At 41.6% G+C, this 27962-nt stretch overlaps 1 protein-coding gene across 1 annotated transcript in view; it reads left to right on the top strand.

Moving 5' to 3' along the window:
* The window catches only part of etfa (electron transfer flavoprotein subunit alpha), a 78735-nt gene extending 61773 nt beyond the window's left edge, over positions 1-16962 (top strand). Inside the window, exon 12 of the mRNA XM_059946643.1 lies at positions 15292-16962. Within this exon, the coding sequence (XP_059802626.1) occupies positions 15292-15327 (36 nt within the window). The 3' untranslated portion in view covers positions 15328-16962. The remainder of the gene's footprint in view (positions 1-15291) is intronic.
* The last annotated feature ends 11000 nt before the right edge of the window (positions 16963-27962 follow it).

The raw sequence follows: 27962 nt of genomic DNA, 5'->3' as shown, positions 1-27962 counted from the left end.
TATTTCAGGCCAGGCACTCCATTCATCACACTATATCAACCTCCTTAAATCTTCATATTCTCTTTCCTCCAGAGAGTCGTAGAAAGCACAACAGAACAGAAACAAGCCCTTCTACCCATCTAGTCCCATTGACCTGTGCCCAAAACATAGCCCCACACATCCACTTACCTATCCAAATTTTTCTTAAATGTTGAAATAGAACCTGCATCCACCATTTCCGCTGGTGGATGGTTCCACATTCTCACCATCGTCTGAGTAAAGATGTTCCTTCTCATGTTCCCCTTTAACATTTCACTGTTCATCCTTAACCCATGATCTCTAGTTTTAGTCTCGCCCAGCCTCAGTGGAAAAAGCATTTACTCTATCTGTACCCCTCATAATTTTGTATACCTCTATTAATTCTTCCCCCCATTCTCATGCACTCAGGGAATAAAGTCCTAACCTGTTCAACCTTGGTTAAGCTGTCCCTTCGGATTGAGGATGAATTGCTTCCATTCCAGTTCAGAGCTAACTGATGAGGTCCACATGGGATCCTCTTACTTCTCCACTGTTGAGTCTGAAGTCCTTCAAGTCAAAGTCAAGTTTATTGTTATTTGCACAGGTGCAGTGAAAAACTTAGTGGCAGCAGCATCACAGGCACATAGCATGGCGGCATGGTAGTGAAGCAGTTAGTGTAATGCTTCACAACACCAAGTGATCGTTGTTCAATCCTGCCGCAGTCTTTAAGGTGTTTATACATACTTTCTATGACCACATGGGTTTCCTGTGGGTCCTCTGGTTTTCTCCCACATTATAAAGATGTTGGATTAGTAAGTTATGGGCATGCTATGTTGGTGCTGGACACATGCTGACAGTTGGAGTGTGTTGGCTTTTTGATGCAAATAGTACATTTCATTGTGTGTATTGATGTACATTTGAGAAATAAAACTTATCATATGAGTGCCTTTCACAAGAAGGCCATCACTGTACCAGACAGGTGGACTTTTCTGAGGTGATGCATTCCATCTGCCTTCTACACAGGGCTTCTGTGTGCTTCCAGTTCATGGGCTCAAGGTTATCAACACCATCCCAAATCCTTGTTAAATTTAAATAGTAACAGGCTGGCAATTCCCAGGAGTTAATGGGGATGGTGTATATTATTGAAGAGGTTTTGCGAACATCCATGAATCTTTTTCTTCTGTGCATGCCATTTGCTAATTGTACGAAAGAAAAATACTAAGGTTCCATTGACAACATCTCCCAAGCCCTTAGAGGATACAGATACCAAGGACATGGGGGCACCAAGTCTCCCGTTAGGTTACATATTATCCTGACTTAGAAAATTATTGCTATTTTCTGGCTGTACTTCATTTCAAGTACTGGAACTCCTTTATCAATGCAGTGAAAAATTTTGTTACAATGAATGCACTTGTTCATGAAAGCACCTAGGCATCATTTTCTCAAGGATGATGGGGACTAAATAGAGCATAGAACATATACAGCACAATACAGGCCAGTCAGCCCACAGTGTTGTGCTAACTGTTGAACCTACACTAAGATTGATCTAACCCTTCCCTCCCTCCATTTTTTTTATCATCCATGTGCCTGTCTTAGATTTTTTTTAATACTTCTAATGTATCTGTCTCTACCACCACACATTCACCACTCTGTGTAAAACCTCTTACTTCTGACATCCTCCCTATCTTTTCCATCAATCATCTTAAATTATGCCCCCTCATATTATCTATTTCTGCCTGGGAAAGTCTCTGGCTGTCCACTTGATCTATGCCTCTTATCATTTTGTACACCTCTATGAAGTCACCTCTCATCCTCCTCGCCAAAGGAAAAAGCCCATCTCCCTCAATCTTTCCTCATAAGACATGCTCTCTAATCCAGGCAGCATCCTGGTAAATCTCTTCTGCACCCCCTCTAAAGCTTCCACATCCTTCCTATAATGAGGTAACTAGAACTGAACACAGGGCTCCAAGTGTGGTCTAACTAGAGTTTTAGAGAGTTTTAACATTATATTGCAGCTCTTGAATTCAGAACTCTGACTGATGAAGGGCAAGACACCATATGTTTTCTTAACAACCCTGTCAACTTGCTTGGCAACTTTGAGGGACCAATTTACATGGGCCACAAGATCCCTTTTTTCTTCCACACTGTTAAGAATCTTGCCATCGACTCTATTCCGTCTTCACATTCGACCTTCCAAAGTAAATCACTTCACACTTTTCTGGGTTGGATTTCAATAAATACTCTTGTTGCCATTGATACAATTTGTAAATGATTTTCATTTTTAAAAAGAGCTTCTTTTGTCTTTCATGGTCTCCTAGCACAGAAGCAGTATAAATTTTTTTTATTGCCACACCTTGCATGGCTTCATCCCTCTCCTCAGAGGCTTTTTCTCAGGGCTGAAATGGCTAACACAAGAGGGCACAGTTTTAAGGTGCTTAGAAGTAGGTACAGAAGGGATGTCAGGGGCAAATTTTTTACTCAGAGAATGGTAGGTGCGTGGAATGGGTTGCCGGAGATGGTGGGTGGAGGTGGATACAATAGGGTCTTTTAAGAGGCTCCTAGATAGGTACATGGAGCTCAGAAAAATACAGGGCTATGGGTAACCCTAGGTAATTTCTAAAGTAAGTACATGTTTGGCACAGCATTGTGGGCCAAAGAGCCTGTATTGTGCTGTAGGTTTTCTGTGTTTCTTATCTTTGTAATGGAGTTCTCCCTGTGACTTTGTGGGTGCTCAAGTTTCCTCCCACATTCCAAAGATTTACGGTTAGGTTTAGTGAGTTGTAGGCATGCTATGTTGGTGCCAGGGAGAACACTGTTACAAACATTAAAAACAGCAAAGTGCTAGAAATATTGTGCAGGTCAGGTAGTGTTCATGGAAATAGTTTTATGCTGAACTATATAATAGCCTACCTGTCTATCTGAAGCATCAAGGTAATGAGTACAATATCCTTGGGGATATTGCTCCTGTTTAATGCTCTTGATGTGTACAAGACTTAGTGTGCATATGGGAGATGCCACAGGGCAGTACAATCCCAGAAGGCAAGAAGGAAGAATCCATGCCAAAGATTAATAGTTTTATCTAAGTAATGCCTGCTGGCTGGGCAGTAAACATGTGGTTTTTAATAATCCAGAGACAAAGTGATGGGAGGTAGAAACAACATGTAGACAATTTCCCTAATAAATTTTGTAGGACAGCATTATTTCCAGTTAATGGAAATGCACATCTCTTAAATAATTGAGTGACTGCATCCATCACTGGCGAGTTCAGTTGGGATTCTCTCGCTCTTTGATGACCACAGGACCTTTCATCAGATATAGTAACTGATATTCAGCAAGAGTGACTGGGTTTAGTTCTCATCGCTTTTTCTGTACATTTGAACAAACATTAATACTGTGTGGCTACTTTATTACATACAGGAGGTACTTAATAAAATGGCCATTGAGTGTAGTTCTGTATGTTTGTGGTCTTCTGCTGTAGCCTTTCCATTTCAAGGTCTGACATGTTGTGCTTTCAGAGATGCTCTTCTGCACACCACTTTTTCACTATGTGGTTATTTGAGTTACTTTCACCTTCCTGTCTGCTTAAATCATTCTGATCATTCACCTCTGGCCTCTCTTATTGACAAAGCATTTTCACCCTCCAGTCTGCCGCTCAGTGGATGTTACTTGTTTTTCACACTGTCCTCTGTAAACTGTTGTATGTGAAAATCCCAGGAGTTTCTGAGATACTCAAACCACCTCATATAGCACCAACCATCATTCCATGGCCTAAGTCACTTAGATCACATTTCTTCCCCATTCTGATGTTTGGTTTGAACAACAACAGGACCTCTTGACTATGTCAGCATGTTTTATGCATTTTGTCACTGCCACGTGATTGGCTGATTAGTTATATGTATTAATGCATAAGTGTACCTGATAAAGTGGTCACTGAGTGTCCGTGCATAAGCTGACTCCCATCTTTGGCCAAATACCTGTGATGAGCATTCAGCAGTCAGGAATAGTGATAATGTGATGGGAGCTAGTCAAGAGTCCTTGGAAGAAGGGGGGCTTTGTTTACTTTGATTGATGTAGCTTGAGTATTTTTTTATCAATTGGCTTTTCTTTATTCATGAATTATTTACTAACCTTCTGAAGCACAACAGGCAGCAGCATTGTTTTAGTAAATTCCCTGTAGTAACTGATGGTTGATTGTAACCACGTGAATTCAGCTGCTAGCCTCAACTTTAACACTCGCTCCTTCATAGACTTGAAGCACTCTAATTCTCTAATCACCTCTAGTTCTACAATGCTCCGAGATGGCTGTGCTTTTCCAATTCTGACCTCTTATCAATACCTATGAGGAGCCACTTCCATAATTTTGTCCAGTGCTTTCTGCTGCTTGTGCTCTGAGATCTTAAATTCCGATCATAACAGGTCCAGCAGAAATTGCACTTTCTGAGGAAGCTTAAACAAGCATCACTCCCCACTAACATCTTAACTACATTCTACAGAGGCGTGGTTGAGAGTGTGCTGACCTTTTGCATCACAACCTGGTACTCCAGCTGCAGTGCTGCCGACAAAAAAGCCTTGCAGAGGGTGGTTAGGGGAGCAGAGAAGGTTATTGGGGTCGCCCTACCTGCTGTCCAAGACCTCTTTCAGAGTCGATGCCTCCAGAAGACACGGTACATCATTAAAGACCCCTCACACCCTCTCCATGAACTGTTTGTTCTTCTGCCATCAGGCAAACGTTACAGGAGCATCAAAACTAAAACCACAAGGCTACTAAACAGTTTCCTCTCACAGGCAGTCAGACTGCTAAATAGCTGCTCTACCTGACTCTGCTTTGGACACTTTTAACTTGCACTGGACACTTATAACTTGATTTTAACTGACATGTGGCTGTTGTGTTTTACTATTTATTGTTATGTTTATTATTTAGTGTTGCATTTGTTATGTTATGATTGCACTGCTCCTGGGAAACGCTGTCTCATTCTGCCCTGCAGAGCTGATGTACGGTTAGAATGACAGTAAAGTTTTTGAACCTTGAATCTTGCTGCTCCCTTCCCTTGTGTGTGTGTCTTTCTCTCTTTCCATTAAGGCGTTTCATTAAAAACTTATTGCTAATACTTTCTATCATCTGCTTTAATTTCTCCTTGAGCAGCTTGGTAAGAAATGTTGTTTAATGTGATTCTGTAAAAACAAGTTATTATTACTGGTCACCAATTTGGAGTCAATTCTGAAAGTAAAGACAGAGGCACAAAAGACTGCAGGTGCTGGAATCTGGAGCAATAAATCAGAGGCTGGATGAACTCAGCAGGTTGAGCAGCATCTATGGAGGGAAATGGTTCTGAGCTGAAATGCTGCCTGACCCACTAAGTTCCTCCAGCATCTTGTTTGTTTCATCCTAATAGTAGGTTTATCCTCTTGAAATGCAAATTTTGGACACAAATTAAATTATATTTATACCAACTGTTTAATTATGGACAAGATGGTACAGATAAGTGTGACTCTGTGTGCGTCTCCAGTGGGAACTATCAAATACTCCTAAGACCAGTGATCCAGAACTATACAAGAGGTCCAGGTACGAACTATGGAAGGCTATTTTAAGAGTAAGAAGGCAATTCTGATTGAAGTTAGAGATGGAATAGGATGCATGTCAGCTCTGGCACAGTTTTTAGGCCATCACTTCCTACAAAGCAAAACCTAACATCGTGAATGGCTGTGATGCTTCACTCATCGCCTTTTATGTTCACTTTTAAAGGGTGAATAAAACTACACTTGTGTGAATCTCTGTAGCATCTGGTGACCCAGAGATCTCTGCCTCAGAGACTGATGTCAGAATGTCTTTCAACAGGGTGAACCCTCGCGAAGCATTAGGCTCTGGTGGTGCACCTGGCAAGGCACTGAAAACCTGTGCCAACCAACTGGCAGGAGTGTTCAAGGACATCTTCAATCTCTCACTGCTGCAATCAGAGCATTGAGAGATTGAACTTTTGTACCAGAGCTACCTCAATGAATGTCACCCATTAGCACACAACACTACAGTGATGGGTGTTTTGAGAGGTTGTTGGCCAGAATCAACTCCTGTCTAAGCAATGACCTGGACCTGCTGAAATCTGCCTATTGCCACAATAAGTCTATAGTGGATGCAATCTCTGGCTCTCTGCTCAGCCAGATCACCTGGGCAAGAGCAATACCTTTGTTAGGCTGCTGTTTATTGACTGCAGGTCAGCATTCAACACAATCATACCCTCTATTCTAATCAACAAGCTCCAAAGGGACTCTGCCTCCCTTTACAACTGGATCCTTGACTTCCTCTTTGGGATACTACAGTCAGTGTGAATCAGAAATAACAAATCCTTCTTGCAGGTAGTCAACACTAGCGTACCTCAAGGATGTGTGCCTAGCTCACCGCTCTACTCTTTCTACACTCACGACAATGTGGCTAGGCACAGTTCGAACAGCGTTCATAAATGTGCTGATGACTCAACTATTGTTGGCAGAATTTCAAGTGGTGACAAGGAGACGTACAGGAGCAAGATAGATGACCCAGTTGAGCTCAGTTGCAATAACAAGCTTGCACTTAACCAAAGAATTGATTGTGGACTTCAGGAAGGGGAAGTCAAGGGAACATACACCCATCCTTATTGAGGGTCAGCAGTGGAAAGGATGAGCAGTTTCAAGTTCCTGGGAGAATATCTCTGAAGATCTATCCTGAGCTGTATTTCATTAGGAGTTTGAGGAGACTTAGCCTGTCACCAGAGACCAGAAAAATTTCTACAGATGGACCGTAGAGAGCATTCTAACTGGTTGCATCACCGTCTGGTATGAAGGGGCAGGAAGTTGTAAACTCACCAGCTCCATTGTGGGGACTAGCTTCTCCAGCATCAAGGCACCAAGGGCACTTTCAAAAGGCGATGCCTCAAGAAAGCAGCATCCATCATTAAGGACCCTCCACCCCATCACACAGGACATTATCATTGCTCCCACCACGTACAGGAGCCTGATGAGATACACTCAGTGGTTTCAGGAACAGTTTCTTCCCCTCTGCCATCAATGGATAATGAACCCTTGAACTCTACGTCATTATTTTTTTCTTTCTTTTTGCATTACTTATTTAATTTTTTAGTAAGTACTCATTGTAATTAATATTTTTTTGTATTGTAGTGCTGTCACTAAATAACAAATTTCCTGACATGTGCCAGTGATGCTGATTCTGATTATGGTCTTGTCCCTTCATCTGTTCTCACCTCCTTTCCCATTCCCTGTGACCTTTGTCCATGACTGAGAAATAGTAAGGCCATATGACCAAGGGAATATTATAAATGAACCCAGTACAGCTCTTCCTTGCTGTTCACATGTACATCTACCATCAAGATTTGCTTCAATACAACATGGGATAATAGCGGCTAATGTAATGCCAGCAATCGGAGTTCAATTCCTGCTACTGTCTGTAAGAGAAAAGAAATTCTTAGAGTGATCAAGCAGGAATCTCTTGGCCAGGTTATCTCGGACCAAATAATAACAAATGGGAAGATTGGCAGTGAAGTTTTGGAATTTTCTCCCCTTGAGGCCTGTGGAAGTTCAGTTACTATATATATATATATAAGCAGCATGGATTTTGAAGTAGCATGACATTGCTATTGAGTGCATTGTAAGTTCATGAGGTTAATTCCTGTAATGGCGGGACTGTCATATGCTGAAAGATTGAAGCGACTGGGCTTGTATACACTGGAATTTAGAAGGATGAGAGGGGATCTGATTGAAACATTCAGATTCAGATTATTGTCATTTAGAAACCACAAAGGCAATGCAGTTAAAAAATGAGACAACGTTCCTCCAGAATGATAAATAAAAGCACATGACAAAACAGACTACACCAGAAAATCCACATAACGTTTGGCTATCCCCAATCCAGAGTCCGGAGAGGCTGCTGCGTATTAATATCGCGCTACCATCTTAGCGCGTTTCCCAGAAAGGAGCTCCAATTCCACCAGACAAAACAAGACCAAAAACTAAAGCTACAAGACCGCACAAAACCACATAGTTACAACAGTGCAAACAATAGCATAATTGATAAAAAAAACAGACCATGGGCACAGTAAAAATAGTCCAAAGATGTTAAAAGACTATAAGTTCAAAAGAAACCACCACACAGTTTCCACAAGTCCTCAGGGTCCCCGATAGACTTGTCATCCCACGCCGGCGGCGGAATACCCCGCTATGGACTTCCATGGCGCTGCCTGACTTAGCCTTGCAGACGCAGCACACAATGAAGCTCCGTCGAACCCAGCCTCGCAGCCTCCCTGAAAGCGACCTGAGCGCAGCAGACTTCAAGTTTGTCGAACCTCTGAGCCTCCGACCATCCCCTCCGGCACAGCTTCTCCGAGCACCATCCTCTGCCAAGCGTATTAAGATGCCCCCGCCAACGGCCATTGGCAACATGACCCCGAGGACTGGGAGCCTGTTCTTCCCAGCTGAGACCCGGGCCTCACAGCAGCAGCAGCAATGAAGGTCTTCCTGGAGATTTCCAGATGTTCCTCTGTGCTCCCATGTCCGTTTTTCATCCGATTATGATTGTGCATGGCACCCCACTTCACAAATAACAGATAATCAGCTCCAGAGTGGCCGCTGCAAGCTGCGTCGCGCCGCCATCTTGGTCACATATAAGATTATTAAGGGATTGGACACGCTAGAGGCAGGAAACATGTTCCTGATGTTGGGAGTCCAGAACAAGAGGCCACAGTTTAAGAATAAGGGGTAGACCATTTAGAACAGTTGAGGAAAAACTTTTTCACCCAGAGAGTTGTGGATCTATGGAATGCCCTGCCTCGGAAGGCAGTGGAGGCCAATTCTCTGGACACTTTCAAGAAAGAGTTAGATAGAACTCTTAAAGATAGTGGAGTCAAGGGATATGGGGAGAAGGCAGGAACGGGGTACTGATTGTGGATGATCAGCCATGATCACATTGAATGGTGGTGCTGGCTCGAAGGGCCGAATGGCCTACTCTTGCACCAATTGTCTATTTGAAAGGTTTTATTGGAGATACAAGAGACTGCAGATGCTGGAATTTGGAGCAACCAACAATCTGCTAAATGAACTTGATTGAGCAGAATCTGTGGGCGAAAATGAATGGCTGATATTTTGGTTTGAAACCCTGCATCAGCCCTGTTCCCCTCCCTAAGCCCTGATAAAATGAATTATTTGCATCCATGCCATCTCTTTAAAAGTGTCACAGTGAGCCAAAGCATTTTCAGACTAATTCCTTGTTTTTAAAATTATCGCAGCTTTAAAAACCCTGGCAGCCAATGTGCATGCAGCAAATTCTCATGAGGGATGGAGGGGGTGTGGAAGGAAAAGCTACAAAAGCATTTCTAAAGACCTCTCCCTCTCTCTGAGGCTTGAGGATAAAATCGGAATTGCAGCGTACCTTAATATTGCTGTGGGAGCACCTGTGCAGTGGTTCAAGAGGTGGCTCATTGTCACCTTAAGGGCATTTAAGGAGTGACAATAAAGGCCACATTTAAGATTTAAAATGTTATTAGCTTCACAGACAACCCTCCACATTGATTAAGTAACTCCTATCTTTAGTAATCAATTTGTAGAATTTCTGTTCCCCAGGGTAAACAAACTCAGCAGGTTTCTGTTATGATTAAACAGACTCTATATTGTTCATTGCCTGTTGGATGTAATGGAGCACAGGCTAACCTGATCAGTGAGCAATTACTGAATCAATTAATCCTTTATAAATAAATGGCCCACATACTTGATTTGAATCCTTGCCTTTGTAAATGTGAGCCAGATCTATCGAGAGGAAATCAATCCATTCACTGCAGGAATATTCTTTCTACTACAATTCAGCTTAAGAGAAAATCAATTTTATGTTCAAGTCAGTAATTGTTAATACTCAGAATTAAAATCACATTTATTATCACTGACATATGTCATGAAATTTAATGTTTTGCAGCAGCAGTACAGTGCAATACTTAAAATATAAATCACAGTAAGAAATATATACTTAAAAAATTAATTTGTGCAAAAATAATGTGATAATGTGGTGGTGTTCATGTGTTCAATATTCATTCAGACATTTGATGGCGGAGAAGAAACATAGAAACATAGAAAATACGTGCAGGAGTAGGCCATTCGGCCCATCAAGCTTGCGTCCTTTGGTTCTGAGCTGCCAGTCACAAGATTATAGCTGACATTCTATTCAAGTGCCATTTTCCTGCTCTATTCCGATTTCCTTCAATCTGGTTAAAATACAGAAATCTACTGATTTCCATTTTGAATGCACTCAATGACTGAACCTGTACTGCCCTACAGTAGAAACATAGAAAATAGGTGCAGGAGTAGGCCATTCGGCTCTTCGAGCCTGCACCGCCATTCAGTATGATCATGGCTGATCATCCAACTCAGAACCCTGTATCTGTTTTCTCTCCATACCCCCGATCCTTTTAGCCACAAGGGCCATATCTAACTTCCTCTTAACTATCTATAGCCAATGAACCAGCCTCAACTGTTTCCTGTGGCAGAGAATTCCACAGATTCACCACTCTCTGTGTGAAGAAGTTTTTCCTCATCTCGGTCCTAAAAGGCTTCCCCTTTATCCTTAAACTGTGACCCCTCATTCTGGACTTCCCCAACATCGGAAACAATCTTCCTGCATCTAGCCTGTCCAATCCCTTTAGAATTTTATATGTTTCAATAAGATCCCCCCTCAGTCTTCTAAATTCCAATGAGTATAAGCCTAGTCAATCCAGTCTTATTTCATATGAAAGTCCTGCCATCCCAGGAATCAATCTGGTGAACCTTCTTTGTACTCCCTCTATGGCAAGATTGTCTTTCCTCAGATTAGGGGACCAAAACTGCACACAATATTCTAGGTGCGGTCTCACCAAGGCCTTGTACAACTGCAGTAGAACCTCCCTGCTCCTGAAGCTGTTCCTAAAATGTTGAGTATGTATCTTCAGGCTCCTGTACCTCTTTGATGGTAGCAGTGTTTTGGGGTTTGAGAGTCCGTGATGATGGATGCTTCCTTTTTGAGGCTTCGTCTTTCGAAGATGTCCTAGATGATGGGGAGACTAATTGCCATGATGGAGCTGGCTGAGTTTTCATCCCCCTGCAGCTTTTTTTAAGGAGTGGAATGTTTTTTTTCCCTCTATACATTGGCAAGTCAAAGAGAGCTAACCTGTATCTACCTGTGAAGAGTAACAGCTCTTCTACAATCCTAATAGACTTTAAATTTTATGCATGAGCTGTTGTACCCTCTGTGAGGTGTGTGAAGTAAGAATACTCTTGCATTGTTAATCTCAGTTCTTACTGGATTGGGAATGTTCACAGTGTTTTGACATGGGAGCCTTACAGCTAAAAGAAAGAGTGACTCTCGCCCCACTGCTCTCAGTTTCTTGCTGGTTCTCATTTTCTTAGTCATTTGTTAAGTTCAATTACATTGATGTACAGTTGCAAGAAAAAGTTGGTGAACCTTTTGCAATTACCTGGATTTCTGCATTAATTATACATAAAATGTGGTTTGATCTTCATTTAAGACACAATAATAGACAAACACAATCTACCTAAACTAATAACACACAAACAATTGTACTTATCATGTCTTGACTGAACACATTGTTTAATCTTTCAGTCCAGGCTGGAAAAAGTATGTGAGCCCTTATATTTAATAACTAGTAGAAGTCTCTTTAACAGCTGATCAGACTTGCACAATGGCGAGGAGGAATTTTAGACCATTCCTCTGTACAAAACTGTTTCAGTTCATCAGTATTTCTGGGATACCTTGTATGAACAGCTCTCTTCAGGTCATGCCACAGCATCTCAATTGGTTTAAGGTCTGGGCTTTGACTTGGACAACCCAGAACTCAAATTTTCTTCTTTTTAAACCATTCTGTTGTTGATTTACTCTTATGTTTTAGATCATTGCTTTGTTGTGTCATCAAACTTCCATTAAGCTTCAAGTAACAAACTGCTATCCTGACATTCTCTTGTAAAATGTCTTGAGTCAATTTTGAATTTGTTGTTCTCTCAACGATTGCAAGCCGTCCAGGCCCTGAGGCAGTTAAGCAACCCCAAACCATGATGCTCTTTCCACCATGCTTCACTATTAGGATGAGGTTTTGGTGTTGATGTGCAGTGCCCCTTTTTTCTCCAAACATAGCGGTGTGCATTTCTGCCAAAATGTTCAACTTTTGTCTCATCTATCCACAGAGCATGTGGAACATCCAGGTGGTCTTTTGCAAGCTTGAGACATGCTGCAATTTTTTTGGGGGGGAGCAGTTGTTTCCTCCATGAACACCATTCTTCAGTGTTTTTCTTATAGTGGACACATGAACAGAGACTTTAGCATGTTCTAGAGATTTTTATAGGTCTTTTGCTGTTAACCTTGGGTTCTTTATCCCCTCCTTCAGCGCTACACGTTCTGCTCTTGGTGTGATCTTTGCAGGACGCCCACTCCTAGGGAGAGTAGCAACAGTACTGAGTTTCCCCCATTTCTAGACAGTTTCTCTTACAGTAGACTGATGAATATCCAGGTCTTTAGAAATGCTTTGTTGCCTTTTCCAGCTTCATGCATCTCTACAATTTTCTTCAAAGATCCCCTGAAAGTTGTTTTGATCAAGGCATGGTGCACATAAACAGATCTTTCTTGAAATGAGCAGGCTCTGTCAATAACCTGACTTCGTGTACCTTTTTTTTAATAGGGCAGGTCACCTCTGCAACCCACAACTCCAATCTCATATCATTGATTGGAACACCTGATTCCAAATAGCTTTTTGTAGAAGGTATTACCCCAGAGGTTCACATACCTTTTTTTTAACTTGGACTGTGATTGTTTAAATGGTGTATTGACAAGAAGTACAATTGCATGTGTGCAATTAGTTTAGGCAGATTGCATTTGTCTATTATTGTGACTTACATGAAAATAAGACCACATTTTATGAGTAATTAATGCAGAAAACCAGGTAACTGCAAAGGGTTCACAAATCTTTTCTTGCAGTTGTCCATACAACACATTCTGCTTGCTGCTGGTGGTTTTACAGCATCAATTCTAGTTAACCTAAGTTTTTATTCCTTTTAAATGCATCTATACATCTTATCTCCACAACTCAGTGGTAGAGTGTTTCATATTACAATCACCCAATAGAATAAGAAGTTTCTCAAGTTTTGTTTTTGATTTAATAACAACCATCTAATATTTATATACCCAAGTTATTAGCTCTCAATATTAACCATTTATATATGGTTAACACACCTTTTTAATTCTAACTTTCTGAGAATTCCTCCCCCCCCCCCCCCCAGTACTTTGTATCCTCTCTACTTAACTTGCGGTGATTTGTTTAATTCCACTCCTAGATCTTTTTGCTTGTTAATCCCATTCATGCTTTCCCAATGAGTATGAGACTTCTCTCTTTTTTGTTACAAATTGTACCACCTTGTAATTAGTAGATGCTTCTTTAAAACTTTTGATTTCTTCCTTGGATGCTTGATGTCACAAGAGAGTCACCTTGTGCAGTGGTAATCCTCTCCCTTTGAATGAAGGGCGGTGTTGCTCCTGCCTTTAATGAGTGAAGCTAAAGCTCTTCTAGACAGGTTTTATTGTACAAATTTCAAAACTGTGGAAACTTTGATGCACCTAGGGCCAAATAAGCATTACCCAAAAAGTGAAATACAGGAGTGTTTTTGTTGTTGCTTCATGTACTTTATTCTCAAGACTTTATAGTTTGGACATCTTGATTTTACACACTGGAAAACTTGCTCTGGTCGCTACAGCCTTACACGTTTGGATAGGAAGCTCCTATTAGAGACACAAGGGATTCTGCAGATGCTGGAAATCTTCTGCAGAAAGACAATGTTAGAAAATGTTAGAAAAAAATGTTAGAGGGGAATGAACAGTTGGTGTTTGAACCAAGACTCATCATCAGGACCAGAAAGGAAGAAGGCAAAAGCTAGAGTAAGAAGGTGGGCTGATGGGGAGGTGTGGTGGAGGAATACAGACTGACAAGTGATAGGTGAGACCAGGTGGGGAATGGAGTGAAGTAAGAAGCTGGGAGGCAACTGGTGGAAGACAGAATGAAGAAGGACGAGGAATAGGTGAGGACAATGAACCATGGAAGAAAGGGAAAGAAGAGGGGAACCAGAGGCAGGTGATGGGCAGGATTGAAAGGGTAACCAGAATGATGAATGGTTAAGGGGTGGGGCAGAATTACCAGGAAGTTGCAGAAATCAGTGTTTATGCCATCAGGTTGGAGGTTACCCAGATGGACTATGAGGTGTTGCTCCTCTAACTGAGTTTGGCCTTGTCATGGCAGCAGAGAAGGCCATTGAGAGACATGTCAGAATGGGAATGGGAAGTCAAATTGAAATGGGTAGCCTCCAGGAAATCTTGTCTTTTGCGATGGACAGAGTGAAGGTGCTCAACAAAGCAAAAGTACTAAAACGGAATGCTTGAAATGCTCTTTAGTACAGACGGCATCTGTGAAGAGCTGTGATGAAAAGTCATTGACCTGAAATGTTAACTCTTTGATTCTCTAATACTCAGATGCTGCCTGAGTATTTCCAGCATTTTCTGTGTTTACTTTAGATTTACAGCATCCACAGTATCTTGCTTTTGGAACACTTGGTCAGGGTGGAGACCACGTGCCATCTGCAGAAAGGCTAGAAATTTGCATTGGATATCTGCAATATTTGATTGGAAGGATTGCATTCATCATTTCTTGGGTGTGGATAAAAGCATTGGTACTTTAAATGCTAACACAAAGTTGCTAAAACTGGTTTGGGATAGCAAGTTATGCTATGTTGACACCAGAAGCTAATTTCTTTAATCTGGTTGGAGTCAAGATATGTAAAAGAGTTGAAGTCTTGATGAAGTGCCATGGCCTGAAATGTTAACTGTTTATTAACCTCCATAGATGCTGCCTGATCTGCTGAGTTCCTCCAGCAGTTTCTGTGTAGTGTTTGAATTTCCAGCATCTTCAGAATCTCTTGTTTTTAAGAGTCAAAGGAACTGGCTTTCCTTTAGCCACCAGGCAATAGTTATGAAAATTCACAAGTTACAAGAGTCTCGATATAATGAATACTGGAGGGGACTTGTTGGCACTTTCAGGTTGTGATTTTAATATACCCTATTATATTGTCAATTCAAAGTATGTCAAATTAAAGGTGAAAGCACCATTGTCTCTCCTTTGTTAATCTGTTATTGTTTCATTTTTTAAATAAAAACTTAAATGTCTTGAATGCATTGCAAAGGATTTGTGTAATAAATGACGGACTTAATCTGACTATACCTGTTTCCCTTCACAGGCTGTCCCAGAGATGACTGCTCTTCTGGATAAATAATTCTAAGGCTTTACAGTTTGGTCAAATGGATACCGGATCGTGAATTGGACCTGTACAACGTGCATATGATGTGCTGACAATGCATCTATTAATACGAACATTACTTTGATGCACATGGTGTCCGTCTCTATCAATGCAATCAACTGATTCTCCTTGATTTACTTTATCACCCATTAGATTGAAGTTTTGAATTTGAATACTACTTGTTTTTGCACCATTCCAAGAAATCGGTGCCCACATCCACTAGCCCTGGATCCTGTCAAACCTACTTTGGTGATAATTCTTGAGTGTGCTTGAAGGGTTTCTGAAACTGCGATCTTCCTTTTAGAGTAAACTCAGCATTTTCCTAACAAACTCTAGCAAACAATTTAAGAATACCAGGAAATTTTTGGGTTGCTCTCAAGGACATTTAGAACAAGAGCATTAATTTTCATTTGATAACACAAGCATCAGCAATGGCATTTAAGGGTATATTTTGGGTCTGGTATTCACATCTCATTGATAACACTATGGGGAGAGGTTTGGATTATTGAAGGCTATTGCACTGCTCTGGCCACAAGAGCAAGATGCCCTATCACAATTCAGAAGTCCTATAGAAAGCTCCATAAATAGTATTGCACTGCAGGAAGACACTGCAGCTCAGCTGAACCTCCATGACAAACATCAGTTATTTGGTTACTGTGGGAAAACAATTGCAGAAAAGTGCAGAATAGCCAAGAGCCAAGACAGTTCTGTTGGGAAAAGCTTGAGATCTGGTGATGTAAGGACACAGTTGTGCTGCAGGGTTTCTAGAAGGAACTGCAGAAGGAACAAGAAGGAAACCAAGAAATTGATTGTTAAATAATTTAAGAAAAATTTATCCTTTGCAAATTTCATGGTAACTAGCCAAATAACTATCTGGAAATAAACTGTATGGCTACTCTTGTGTATCTGTTCTCACGTAATTAGTACCACCAACACACAAATAAAGCGACTTGTTATTTACCAAGTATCACCAGACACTACAGGCTTAAATAGTCATACTCAGCACAGAAACAGGCCCTATAATGCATCTATCTGTGCCAAATTATTAATCTGCCTAGTCCTTTTGACCTGCATTTGAACCATAGCCTTGCATGCTCCTCCCATCCATGTAACTATCCAGCTTTATCTTAAATATTGAAATCGAGTTCACATCCACTACTTCTGCTAGCAACTCATTCCACACTCTCACCAACCTCTGAGTGAAGAAGTTCTCCTCATGTTCCCCTTAAATATTTCACCTTTCACACTTAACCCATGACCTCTACTTGTAGTCTCACCCAACCTTTGTGGACAAAGCCTGCTTGCATTTACCCTATATATAACCCCTCATAATTTTGTATATCAAATCTCCCCTCAGTCCTCTACATTCTAGGGAATAAAATCATCATCTATTCAACCTGTCCCTATAATTCAGGTCCTCAAGTCCTATCAATATCCTTGTAACTTGGAGAAAAATGGAAGGAGTAATTGCAGCTGGTGATCAGCAGATGGGGTCCAAATATAGGAGACTTCATGTGGAATTTTGCCTTATTCCCTCAAGAGTTTTTATATGCAGCTCAATTAGATTGTCTCTTACTTTGTTGAACCCATTAAAAAAAGTTTTAAGACACAGCTATTCCTTGATTTTATGAAAAGGATGCATTTCTGGAGAATGGTTTGTTAGCGAACTGGTATACATTGTGAAGGGTGAGCTCACTGCAAACTCTATTCCCAAGCATGAAGAGTAGTGTGCTATTTGTTAGAGTGGGAGCAACACACACATAATGGAGGAACCCAGCAGGTCAGGCAGCATCTAAACCGGGGGTCCGCAACCCGCGGCTCCGGAGCCGCATGTGGCTCTTTTACATCTGTGCTGCGGCTCCCTGTTGCTTTGGAAAATAATTGGTTGTGGCGACCCTTTTCCTGGCACATCCGAACCGACTCACAATTAGATAGCCTACGGGGGTTTGCGAGCACAGAGCTTTGGAGCCTCTGCGCCATGGGGGGCAGGTTGAGGGAGGCTTAAAAGTGAGGCTGAAGATTTCGAATAAAGTTTTTTCCTTCGACTGCAGTTACCGACTCCGTGTCGTAATTTTAGCGCTGCGTGTAGCACACCGCTACATGGTCAGTATTTAATTAAAATGTATTTTATGTTAGTTTGTTAGTTTTTGAAATGTAAATCTAAATTTGAAGATTATGGTGATCTTGTACAATCTAAATAAGACTTTGTGGCGACCCATTTCCTGACACATCCGAACCGGCTCACAATTAGCCAGCGTTCAGGCTAAGGGAGATAGCCTACGGGGGTTTGTGAGTACGTGTCTTTTGCAGCATCCGCGCCCATGGGGGGCGGGTTGAGGGAGGCTTAAAAGCAAGGCTGTTTAGTTCGAATAAAGCTATCTTTGACTGCAGTTTACTGACTGCGTGTAGCAACCGCTACAACGTGTTTTTATCGCTGGCTGTCCAGAGGGGAGGTGCTGAAACGCTTTGTCGCGTGTCTGGAAGAAGTGAAAACTTTCCTGGGCAGCAAAGGGCTCACCTTTCCTGAGCTGGAACAGCCAGAGTGGCTGGAAAAGCTACACTTCATGGTAGACATAACAGCGCACCTGAACACGCTGAACACAGCTCTTCAACGGGGTAAGGACGTACAGCCCTGCACATGTTGGAGGATGTTTTGGCATTCGAGCGCAAGTTGACGTTGCTTGCCAGAGATTTACAGAAAGGCACATTGTCTCACTTCCCCAATTTGAGAGAGTTCAAATAAGGTCACGACATGATAAATTCGGAGTATTTACATTGGGCAATCATCGCAATGCAAACATCGTTTGGGAAACGCTTCTGTGAGTTCAGAGAGGAAAAAAACACATTATCCTTCCTGGTCACTCCCCTAAGCATCGATCCATCCCTACTGAATACGACTGCATTGTCAGGTGTGAGTCAACCTGAACAAGGATGATAAATATTTTAATTGCCTATTATTTTACGTATATTCATATGCTTTCATTGTTCAGTGAAATAGTCCTTTTATTTTTCAGGTTGACAGCTGGCTGACGTTATTTTTGGTTTGCTGCTGGCGGCAAATTTAAGTTTGGTGTTTTTCATAAATACAAGAAGGACTCAAATAGACGTTGAGTATTTTACTTAAAAGTAACCTTCAACCCAACGTCTTTTTTTCGGAGGTCAACATGTTTTTGTTGCAAGCAGAAATGTAATTTCGTTTTCTCTGCAGGAGTTCATCAATTTCATAAATGCAACACATTATAGTTTGTTTATACATAGCATAAAGGCAAAACAAAACGTTGTATGCAGTGTTATTTCATTTTAAATGTCAAATGGGTTTTGCGGCTCCCAGTGTTTTCTTTTCTGTGGGAAACGGGTCCAAGTGGCTCTTTCAGTGGTAAAGGTTGCTGACCCCTGATCTAAACAGTCAATATTTCAGGCCAAATGAGTAGAAGCCAGAATAAAGAGGAGGGGTAGGAGCAAGACCTGTCAGGGATTGGTGAAAGAGATAAAGGGCTGGAGAAAGAGGAATCTGATAGGAGAGGGTGGAAGACCATGGAAGAAAGGGAAGGGGGAGGAGCACCAGAGGGAGGTGATGAGCAGGTCAGGAGATAGGTGAGAGAGGGAAACGGAAATGGGGAATGGTGAAGTGGTGTGGGGCAATTACCAGAAGTTCAAGAAATCGACATTACTGCCATCAGGTTGGCGGCTACCCAGACGGAATATAAGGTGCTGCTCCTCCAACCTGAGTGTTCATGAGAGAAGTCTGAGGAGAGTGGCCATATTGGTTCAAATTGACAGGAAGGCAATAGTACTCAGATAACCACGCATTACAACAGTGGTGTGCAGAAGAATGTCTCTGAACACATAACATGTTGAAATTTGAAGTGGATGGGCCACAGCCACAGAAGACCAAAAATGTACACTTAGTGGCCAGTTAATTAAGTGACGACTGAGTGTAAATTTTGCCTCTGGCAGAAGTAGACTAAGCTTGAAGAGGTGTGAAAATGGAGAAGGGAATGGAAAACAAGGGTGCAAGTGAAGCAGAGTCAAGACTCGGGACTGAAAGGCAAAGTTATACATACCAGACTGATAGTGCTAGACAGTGTTGGCAAAATTGCATGGTTGGGGTTTGGTCAAGGAACAAGGATATTGCAAATGAGAAAGTAAAATAAAAGAGGATAAAATCTTTCATCTGAAAAGATTTTGGAAGGTTTATCTGGGTTTGTTGATCTGACTTGACGAAATGAAATATGTTATATCCTAACAGTGATTCCATGTTACTGGTTATCAGAGAGCACTACAACACAGGAAAAGGCCCTGCAGCCCATCTGGACCATGGTAGCATAGCAGTCACTGTGATGCTGACACAACTCTGTGTGTCAGAGATCAGAGTTCAGTTGTGGCGTTCTCTGTAAACAAGTTTGTATGTTTCTTCCCATGCGCGCATTGGTTTCCTCCCACAGTCCAAAGATGTACCGCTCAGAAGGGCCTGTTTCCACACTGCATCTCTGAATAGTCTGTGCCAAACTATTATTCTGCATTATCCCATTGAACTGCAGCTGGATCAGAGCCCACCATACTCCTGCTACCCATTTACTTATCCAAATTTATCTTAAATTTTAAAATTGAACCTGCATCCACCATTTCCGCTGGCTTGTTCCACACTTGCACCGCTCTCTGAGTAGAGAAACTCCCTGTCAGGTTCCCGTTAAATATTTCACTGATAAAAACCTCAGCCAAGTCTGATCTCTATCATAATCCCTCTGCCTCTGGTTTGTTCTGATGAATGATATTTTGGTAGCTTTTTTTTTAACAGAGTGCATTCTAATAGTTGAGGCTAAGTGCCTGTGCATGCAGTCAGGTGGGACAATGATGTGCACCTGAACTCTCAAATGCAGCTAAATTTCATATTTTATTTTCCTTCAGTTAATGTGAGACATAGTTCATTTTCCCCTGCTCTGGGATTATGCTGGTGAATATGGTAACCTCTTCAGAGAAGATGTAGCTGGTGTTAGCCAGGTGTCCAAAGGAATGATTTAGTGTATAGTAGACTGAAGTAGTCATAAATCTCTAAAAGAGAGAAGAATTGTTTAGCACAGAAAATCAAAAGCAAATGCTGGAATATATAACTTTAAAGATCTTAAGACACAGGAACAGAATTAGGTCTTTTGGCTCATCGCTTCTACTCCGCCATTCCTTTTTTGGCTGATTTATTATCCCTCTCCATCCCTTCTCCCAGTAGTCTTTGACACCCTTATTAACCAAGAATCCACTGAATATTGAAAGGCCTGGAAAGCTTTGGACATGGAGAGAGTGTTTGCAATAGTGGGAGAGTCTAGGACCTGGGGGCACAGCTGCGGAACACAAGGATGTTCCTTTAGAACAGAGATGAGGAGGAATTTCTTTAGTCAAAGGGTGGTGAACCTGTGGAGTTCATTGCTAGAGATAGGGTAAATCATTGGGTATATTTAAAGCAGTGGTTGATAGGTTCTTGATTAATAACAGCGCCAAAGGTTACAGGGAGAAGGCAGGAGACTGGCACTGAGAGGGATAATAAATCAGCCATGATTGAATGGTGGAGCAGACTCAATGGACTGAATGGCCTACTTCTGCAACTATGTCTTAGGGTCTTAAAGCAAAATATGGAAAAATTCAGCAGGTCAGGCAACACCCGTGGAAAAAGATACAGGGTTAAGTTTCCAAGTCAAAGGCCCTTCAAACTTTAACACTGTACTTTCCACAGATGCAGGACTACTGAGTGTTTCCAACAGTACAGGAGGAAGCAATCTGGCCCATCGGACACCGTTGGCTCTTTGAAAGAGGGGTTTGGTCGATTGCATTCTTCTAAGCTTTTCCTTTTTTTTGTAAATTACTTCTCCATCTAGATAGTGCATTATAGAACACAACCTTTTGTCTGAAACATCCTGGTTTCATTGGCTGCGACTGCGTAAGTCTAGGGAAAACACTCCCAAGTTCTGCCAAACTCGTGAGACTGAGACAGCTCGTCCCACTCTAAACCCCAGTTTGTGTGGAAGCTGTGTACTTCGCTACCCTGTTACAAATTAGTGCCATGAAATGACAGACAGTACACTGCATACAATTAAAGGAATTATATTTATGAATCTTGACTTAATTAAAGGGTTAAAGGGTAAAAATAACAAAATAAAAGGGCCTATTCTAATTCAACAGTCAAATGTGCACAAGTTGGAGCTCATCTTGAGCTTCTGTGTCACTCGTGCGCTGGGCCCTCGGTCAATGTGAATGCACAAACCACCTTCCAAACGTCACTCGCAATCCATCTCAACCAAACAGGTCTCCCACTGGATTGTTTGCTACGACCGGTAGTCCCCAGCGTCTTCTCTCTCCATCTCCCACCGAGCACAAGCTCAGGACCAATACTTATTGTCCTTCACCAAGAAGACCTCCCCGTAATTGGATGGCACACATTCACATCAGCCCTTATCTTTAACCCAAACAGGCTGAAAGTAGAACAAACTGCTCTTACAAAGCTGCTCAATGAAATACCTGCAGCATAAGAGTAAAGATGTGAACCAGGGCATTACATCTCCTTTCTCTCAGGTTCCATAGCTAGAACTTGGAAGGAAGTACAACAAAGAATTCTTGATGCTGATGCTGAAATGATACACTTGGGAAGGTTGAACTGGAAACTGCCAACAGGGACACTGTTCAAGCTGCCATTTTGTGTACTTAATGACGTTTTCTTTCCAACATCAGTTATTCTGATCCAATTCTTTATAAAATCTTCTCAAATGCTTGAATAGCAACCCAGCCTTCAGGGAGCTTATGTTCCCAAACCATTGAGCTAAATGAATGGGAAGCTCCTGGACAGAATTTCCAAGTCAGTGCTGAGTCAACTAATCTGGTTAAGGATTGTGGTGCAGTTGCAATTAAGCTTGTACCCATTGCTGGCAGAAAACACAACAAGGAATTGTTGTTGCTGAGCTGAAGTGATTCACTTTGGAAGGTTAAGTATGAAGGCAAAATGCAGGATTGATGGGAGGTTCTTAACAGTGTGGAGGAGAAGAGGGATCTTGGGGTCCAGGTCCATAGATCCTTCAAAATTGCCATGCAAGTTGATAAGGTGGTTAAGAAGGCAAATGGCATGTTGGCCTTCGTTAGTCAGAGGACTGAGTTCAAGAGCCACGAGGTAATGTTGCAGCTCTGTAAAGCTCTAGCTAAACCATACTTGCAGTATTACGTTCAGCTCTGGTCACCTGATCATAGGAAGGATGTGGAAGCTTTAGAGAGGGTGCACAGGAGATTTACCAGGATGCTGCCTGGATTAGAGAGCATGTCTTAATGAGGATAGGCTGAGCAAGCTCGGGCTTTTCTCTTTGGATCGGAGAAAAATGAGAGGAGACTTGATAGAGTGTTTAAAAATGTCTGGGAGTTGATGATCATGTTGCCATTCTTTTTTTTTTCTTGGTTTCATGGCTATCTGAAGAAGAAGAAGAAGAATTTCAGAGGTATATAATTTGATAATAAATAAACCTTTAATTCCTTTGAACCTTTTGAAGATGTTAAGAGGTATTGATAGAGCTGACAGCCTGTGCCTTTTTCTCAGAGTGGAAATGGGAAATATGGTGGGGGGGGGGGAGGGTATCAGAAGTAAGTTTTTTACACAGAGAGTGGCGAGTGCATGGAATGTGCTGCCAGGGATGGTAGTGAGGCAGATACATTAAGGGCATTTAAGAGAATCTTTGATAGGAACGTGGATAAGAGAAAAATGGAGGGCCACTTGGGACAGAAGGGTTTGATTGATCTTAAAGTGAGTTAAAAGGTCGGCACATTCTCAGCTGTAGGGCCTGTACTATACCGTGCTGTGCTGTTCTTTGCTGTTGGTTTGTATGTGTGGCTTTTTAAGTAGCAGGTAAAATGGTGTAGGAAATCAAGGTTTCACAGTGGTTTCAGGTGAGGCAATGTATATGAAAGGACCGCCATTAAGGGATCAATTAAATAAAGAACTATGGGCTGATTAGCTGTAACATTTCCCCATTTTCCGCTTGTACAGTATCTGGCTGCTTTCCCTCACCTATGCTCAGATGGCCCACGTTGAATTTCATTTATCTGGGGAAGATTGAAGTCCTGGACTTCCTGTTCAGATACTGAATGGTGGTACATTTCTGACATCAACAGTTAAGCAAATGTACCATTGAGCCAAGAGGCATTTTTTCTGCTTGAAGTGTATGTGCTGTTAATACTATGGTCTACACTGGATTTGAGCAACATCACAGGGTTGGACAGGGACCTGGTATCAGGTAAGACTATTTACTGCTAGTTGTGCTTTCACTGCGGTGGATTTCAAAGGGTTAAGTTGTGACAATGTGGGACTGTAATAATTAAAGTGGTGGTTACTTGCAGTCAGACTGCATGCTATTTATAGACCATGTGTTCTGCCTTCATTAAAATAGAAATTTCAGAGTTGTATATGGTTTGAAAATAAATGAACCTTAGAATCATTTTTATTGTCAATAAAACTTATTCAACTGTTTTAGCAAAAGCTGACCATGGTGGATAAGGCTCAGCGTTAGCCCCTAATGAGATTGCTGCATTTTAAGCAGTTACACTTACAAGAACATAAATACATAGGAGCAGAGCTTGGCCATTTGGCCCATCAATTCTGCTCTGGCAAAATAATGATCAGTACAGCACAGTACAGTCCCTATGGCCCACAATATTGTGCCAACCTTTCTAGCCTACTCCAAGATCAATGTAACTCTCCACTTCTACGTAGCCCTCCATTTCTCCTTCATCCATCTCCTCTTAAATTTCTCTAATATAGCTGCCTGTACTACCAGCCCTGGCAGATCATTCCATGCACATACCATGCTGTTAAATTAAACCTACCTCTGATGCACCAAACAAAAAATCTGGGAAATTTGTTATGAAAGATTGTCTGAGTTGTTTGTTTTTATTTAGAAGAAGAGATGCTGAAAGGAGCCTTCACAGTGCATATAAAACTGGGAAGCCTTTGTCAGTTTTAAAGACCAGACCAAATTCCAAAAATAGAGATGTTCACAGTCAGGAGTCAAGGTTTTCCAGTGGTTGGAGCAGAATTAAAGAGCTCTGGAGAAAGAAATGTTGCCCATAGAATGGTTTTGACTGGAACTTGCTGACTGGAGTCACAGTATATGAGGGACTGAAACCTAACGCACTGTGGAAGACACTAGCACTGTGCCAGATGTTGAAGGAAGTGAGGGGAGAGAAGTGAGTGCAGTTACTATTACAGGGGAGAAGATACTCAAAAAGCTGAAAGACCTAAGTAACCCGGACCAGATGAACTGCACCCTAGGGTTCTGAAGGAGGTAGTGATTGAGATTATCGAGGCATTAGTAACGATCTTTCAAAAATCATTGGACTCTGGCATGGTGCCAGAGGACTGGAAAATTGCAAATATCACTCCACTCTTTAAGAAAGGAGGAAGGAAGCAGAAAGGAAATAGTTGACCTATTAGCCTGACCTTAGTGGTTGGGAAGATGTTGGAGTCAATTGTTAAGGATGAGGTTACAGAGTTCTTGGTGACACAGGAATTGAATTGAATTGACTTTATTTCTTACATCCTGCACATACATGAGTAAAAATCTTTATGTTATGTCTCCATCTAAATGTGAAATGTGCAATCATAGTAATTTATAATAATTTGTAATAAATGGAACAGTCAATGTGATATAGAATACACTCAAATCAGCGTGAGTTCATCAGTCTTGGACAAGATAGGACAAATTCAGAATGGTTTCCTTAAGGGAAAATCTTGCTTGATGAACATGTTGGAATTCTATAAGGAGATTACATGTAAGACAGATAAAGGAGATGTAGTGGATGTTGTATATATGGATTTTCAGAAAGCCTTTGACAAGATGCCATATATGAGGCTGCTTACCATGGTATTACAGGAAAGTTACTGGCATGTTTAGAGCATTGACTGATTGGTAGGAGGCAGCAAGTGAGAATAAAAGGATCCTTTTCTGGTTGGCTGCTAGTGACTAGTGGTGTTCCGCAGGAGTTGGTGTTGGGGCCACTTTTTTATGCTGTATATCAATGCTTTGATAATAGAATAGATAGTTTTGTTGCCAGGTTTGCAGATGATACGAAGATTAGTGGAAGGGCAGGTAGTGTTGAGGAAACAGGTAGACTGCGGAAGGACTTAGATTAGGAGAATGGACAAGAGAGTAGCAAATGAAATATGATATTGGAAAATGCATGGTCAAGCACTTTGGTAGTAGAAATAAATATGCAGACTATTTTCTAAATGGAGAAAGAATCCAAAAATCTGATGTGCAAAGGGACTTGGGAGTCCTTGTGCAGAACACTCTAAAGGTTAACTTGCAGGTAGAGTCAGAGGTGAGGAAGGCAAATACAATATTAGCATTCATTTCAAGAGGTCTAGAATACAAGAGCAGGGATCTGATGCTGAGGCTTTATAAGGCACTGGTGAGGCCTCACCTTGAGTATTCTGAACAGTTTTGGGTTCCTCAACTAAGAAAAGATGTGCTGGCTTTGGAGAGAGTTCATTGGAGGTTCACAAGGATGATTCTGCGAATGAAAGGGTTATCATACAAGGAACGTTTAATGACTCTGGTTCTGTATCACTAGAGTTTAGGAGGATGAGGGGGAATCTCAATGAAACCTTTCGAATGTTGAAAAGCCTAGACAGAGTAGATGTGGAAAGAATGTTTCCCATAGTGGGGGAGTTTAGAAAAAGAGGGTACAGCCTCAGGACAGAAGGACGTCCATTGAAAACAGAGGTGTGGAGACATTTCTTTAGCCAGAGGGTGGTGAATTTGTGGAATTTATTACCACAGGCAACTGTGGAGGCCAGGTTGTTGGGTGTACTTAAGGCAGAGCTTGATAGATTCCTGATTGGATATGGCTCCAAAGATTACGGGGACAAGGCTGGGGAGTGGGGCTGAGGAGGGAAAGAAAGGATCAGCCATGATGGAATGGCAAGCAGACTTGATGGGCCGAATGGCCCAATTCTGCCCCTATGTCTTATGGTCTTATTTAATAAGAAAACACAAGAAATCTTGCAGATGCTGGAAGTGCAGAGTATCGCACCTCAAATGCTGGAGGAATTCAGCAGGTCAGGCAGCATCTATGGAAATGAATGAAGAGTCAATGTTTTGGGACATGATCCCTCATCAGGACTGGAACGGATACATTGAAAACGTACATTGAGAATCCAGGAATACATTTAGTGTCATTCGGGGTACAGTGGATTCAATTATCTCCTCCTCTGCAGTAACTTCCTATGATTCTAATGTTTTCTGAAAAAAAAATCTGCTTTTCCGTTATTCCCTTGACTTAATTCAATAGCCATCTATTCTAGAGGGAATTATTCATGACTATCCATCAACTGTGAAGCATTAAAAAATATAATTACAAGTTACAGCTATTTTGAGGAAAGATGATCTTCCAACAGTAGGCACAAAATGCTTCAGAGATATTTCTGATGTTTAAAAATGAATATCAATTTCTTTGCTTGCTGTATCTGGTATCCAAATGGCAAGTTTTGTATCAGTGGGTATAGAGAGGTACATAAGTTGGTGTTGACAACATCGTGAGCCAAGCAAAAACCACATCCAAAAATTTAAAATGTTATATACGAATTGCTGGAGGAACTCCGCAGATCAGGCAGCATCTGTGAAAATGATTAAACAGTCTGAGTTGTGGCTGATCAAGACCCTGCACCAGAACAAATAATGATATTGTGTTGCTCTGGATTTCTAGCACCTGCAGAATCTCTTGTGTTTATAAAATGTTACGTTTCTTCCTTTTAAAAGCTATGAATAAACTAATTGACACAGGGTGTAACTCAACCATTTAGTCCAGATATTGTAATCTGTGCTGTGTCCATATTCTCAACTGAGACGGTATTAAGGAAGCTGTATTATACAAAACTGTGGTTGGACCACTGCACCTTAAACATGGCCTCTTAAAGGCTGAGGAATAATATGTTCAATCTTTAACCCAGCCAGCAGAGACCAATTTTGTATTTCTTTTCCACATTGACCTCCCAGAGGACCTCAAACTTGTCGTAGGGTTTGGAGGCTTGTATGCCTCAATGACCCAGAGAGCTATGCTGGCTGGAGCCAGCGCCTTGTGCTTTGGCTCTTGGAAGGGTCACCCCTACCAAACAGGTCAAAGGGTAGAGGCCAGACTAAGAGTGGTAGAGTGGTCCTCCAGGTTTGGAGGTTCAACTCAGGGTTAATAACTCTGACTGGTAAAACAAAATTGTAATGGAAACAGCAATGGAATATAATGGAGTCCTTCTACATTTGAGTGTGATGGCGTTTCTGAGTCTCCCGCCAGGACTTGTATGAGAGACAGTAGTGAAAACTAAGAGGAAGCTACTGACATGATGAAGGAAGCCCTGAACACCACTGGAGATGGAGGATCTTCACTGCTGCCTTAAACACCAGGGACATAACCGACAATACAGTACGGTTTGAGTATTGAAGATTGAAGTGTGATTGATGCAGGACTCATGGAGTCTTGGAGTTATACAGCAAGGAAAGAGGCCTTTCGGCCCAGCTTTTCCATGCTGATCATGTTGTCCCTTTTGCCCAAGTTCCACTAGTGGTGTACTTGCCCAAATGTCTCAATGTCAT

The sequence above is a fragment of the Hypanus sabinus genome, chromosome 21 (genome assembly GCF_030144855.1).
Source record: "Hypanus sabinus isolate sHypSab1 chromosome 21, sHypSab1.hap1, whole genome shotgun sequence".
NCBI classification, from domain to species: domain Eukaryota; kingdom Metazoa; phylum Chordata; class Chondrichthyes; order Myliobatiformes; family Dasyatidae; genus Hypanus; species Hypanus sabinus.
Note: the sequence above shows the minus strand (reverse complement) of the source record. Positions and strands in the feature narration are given on the sequence as shown.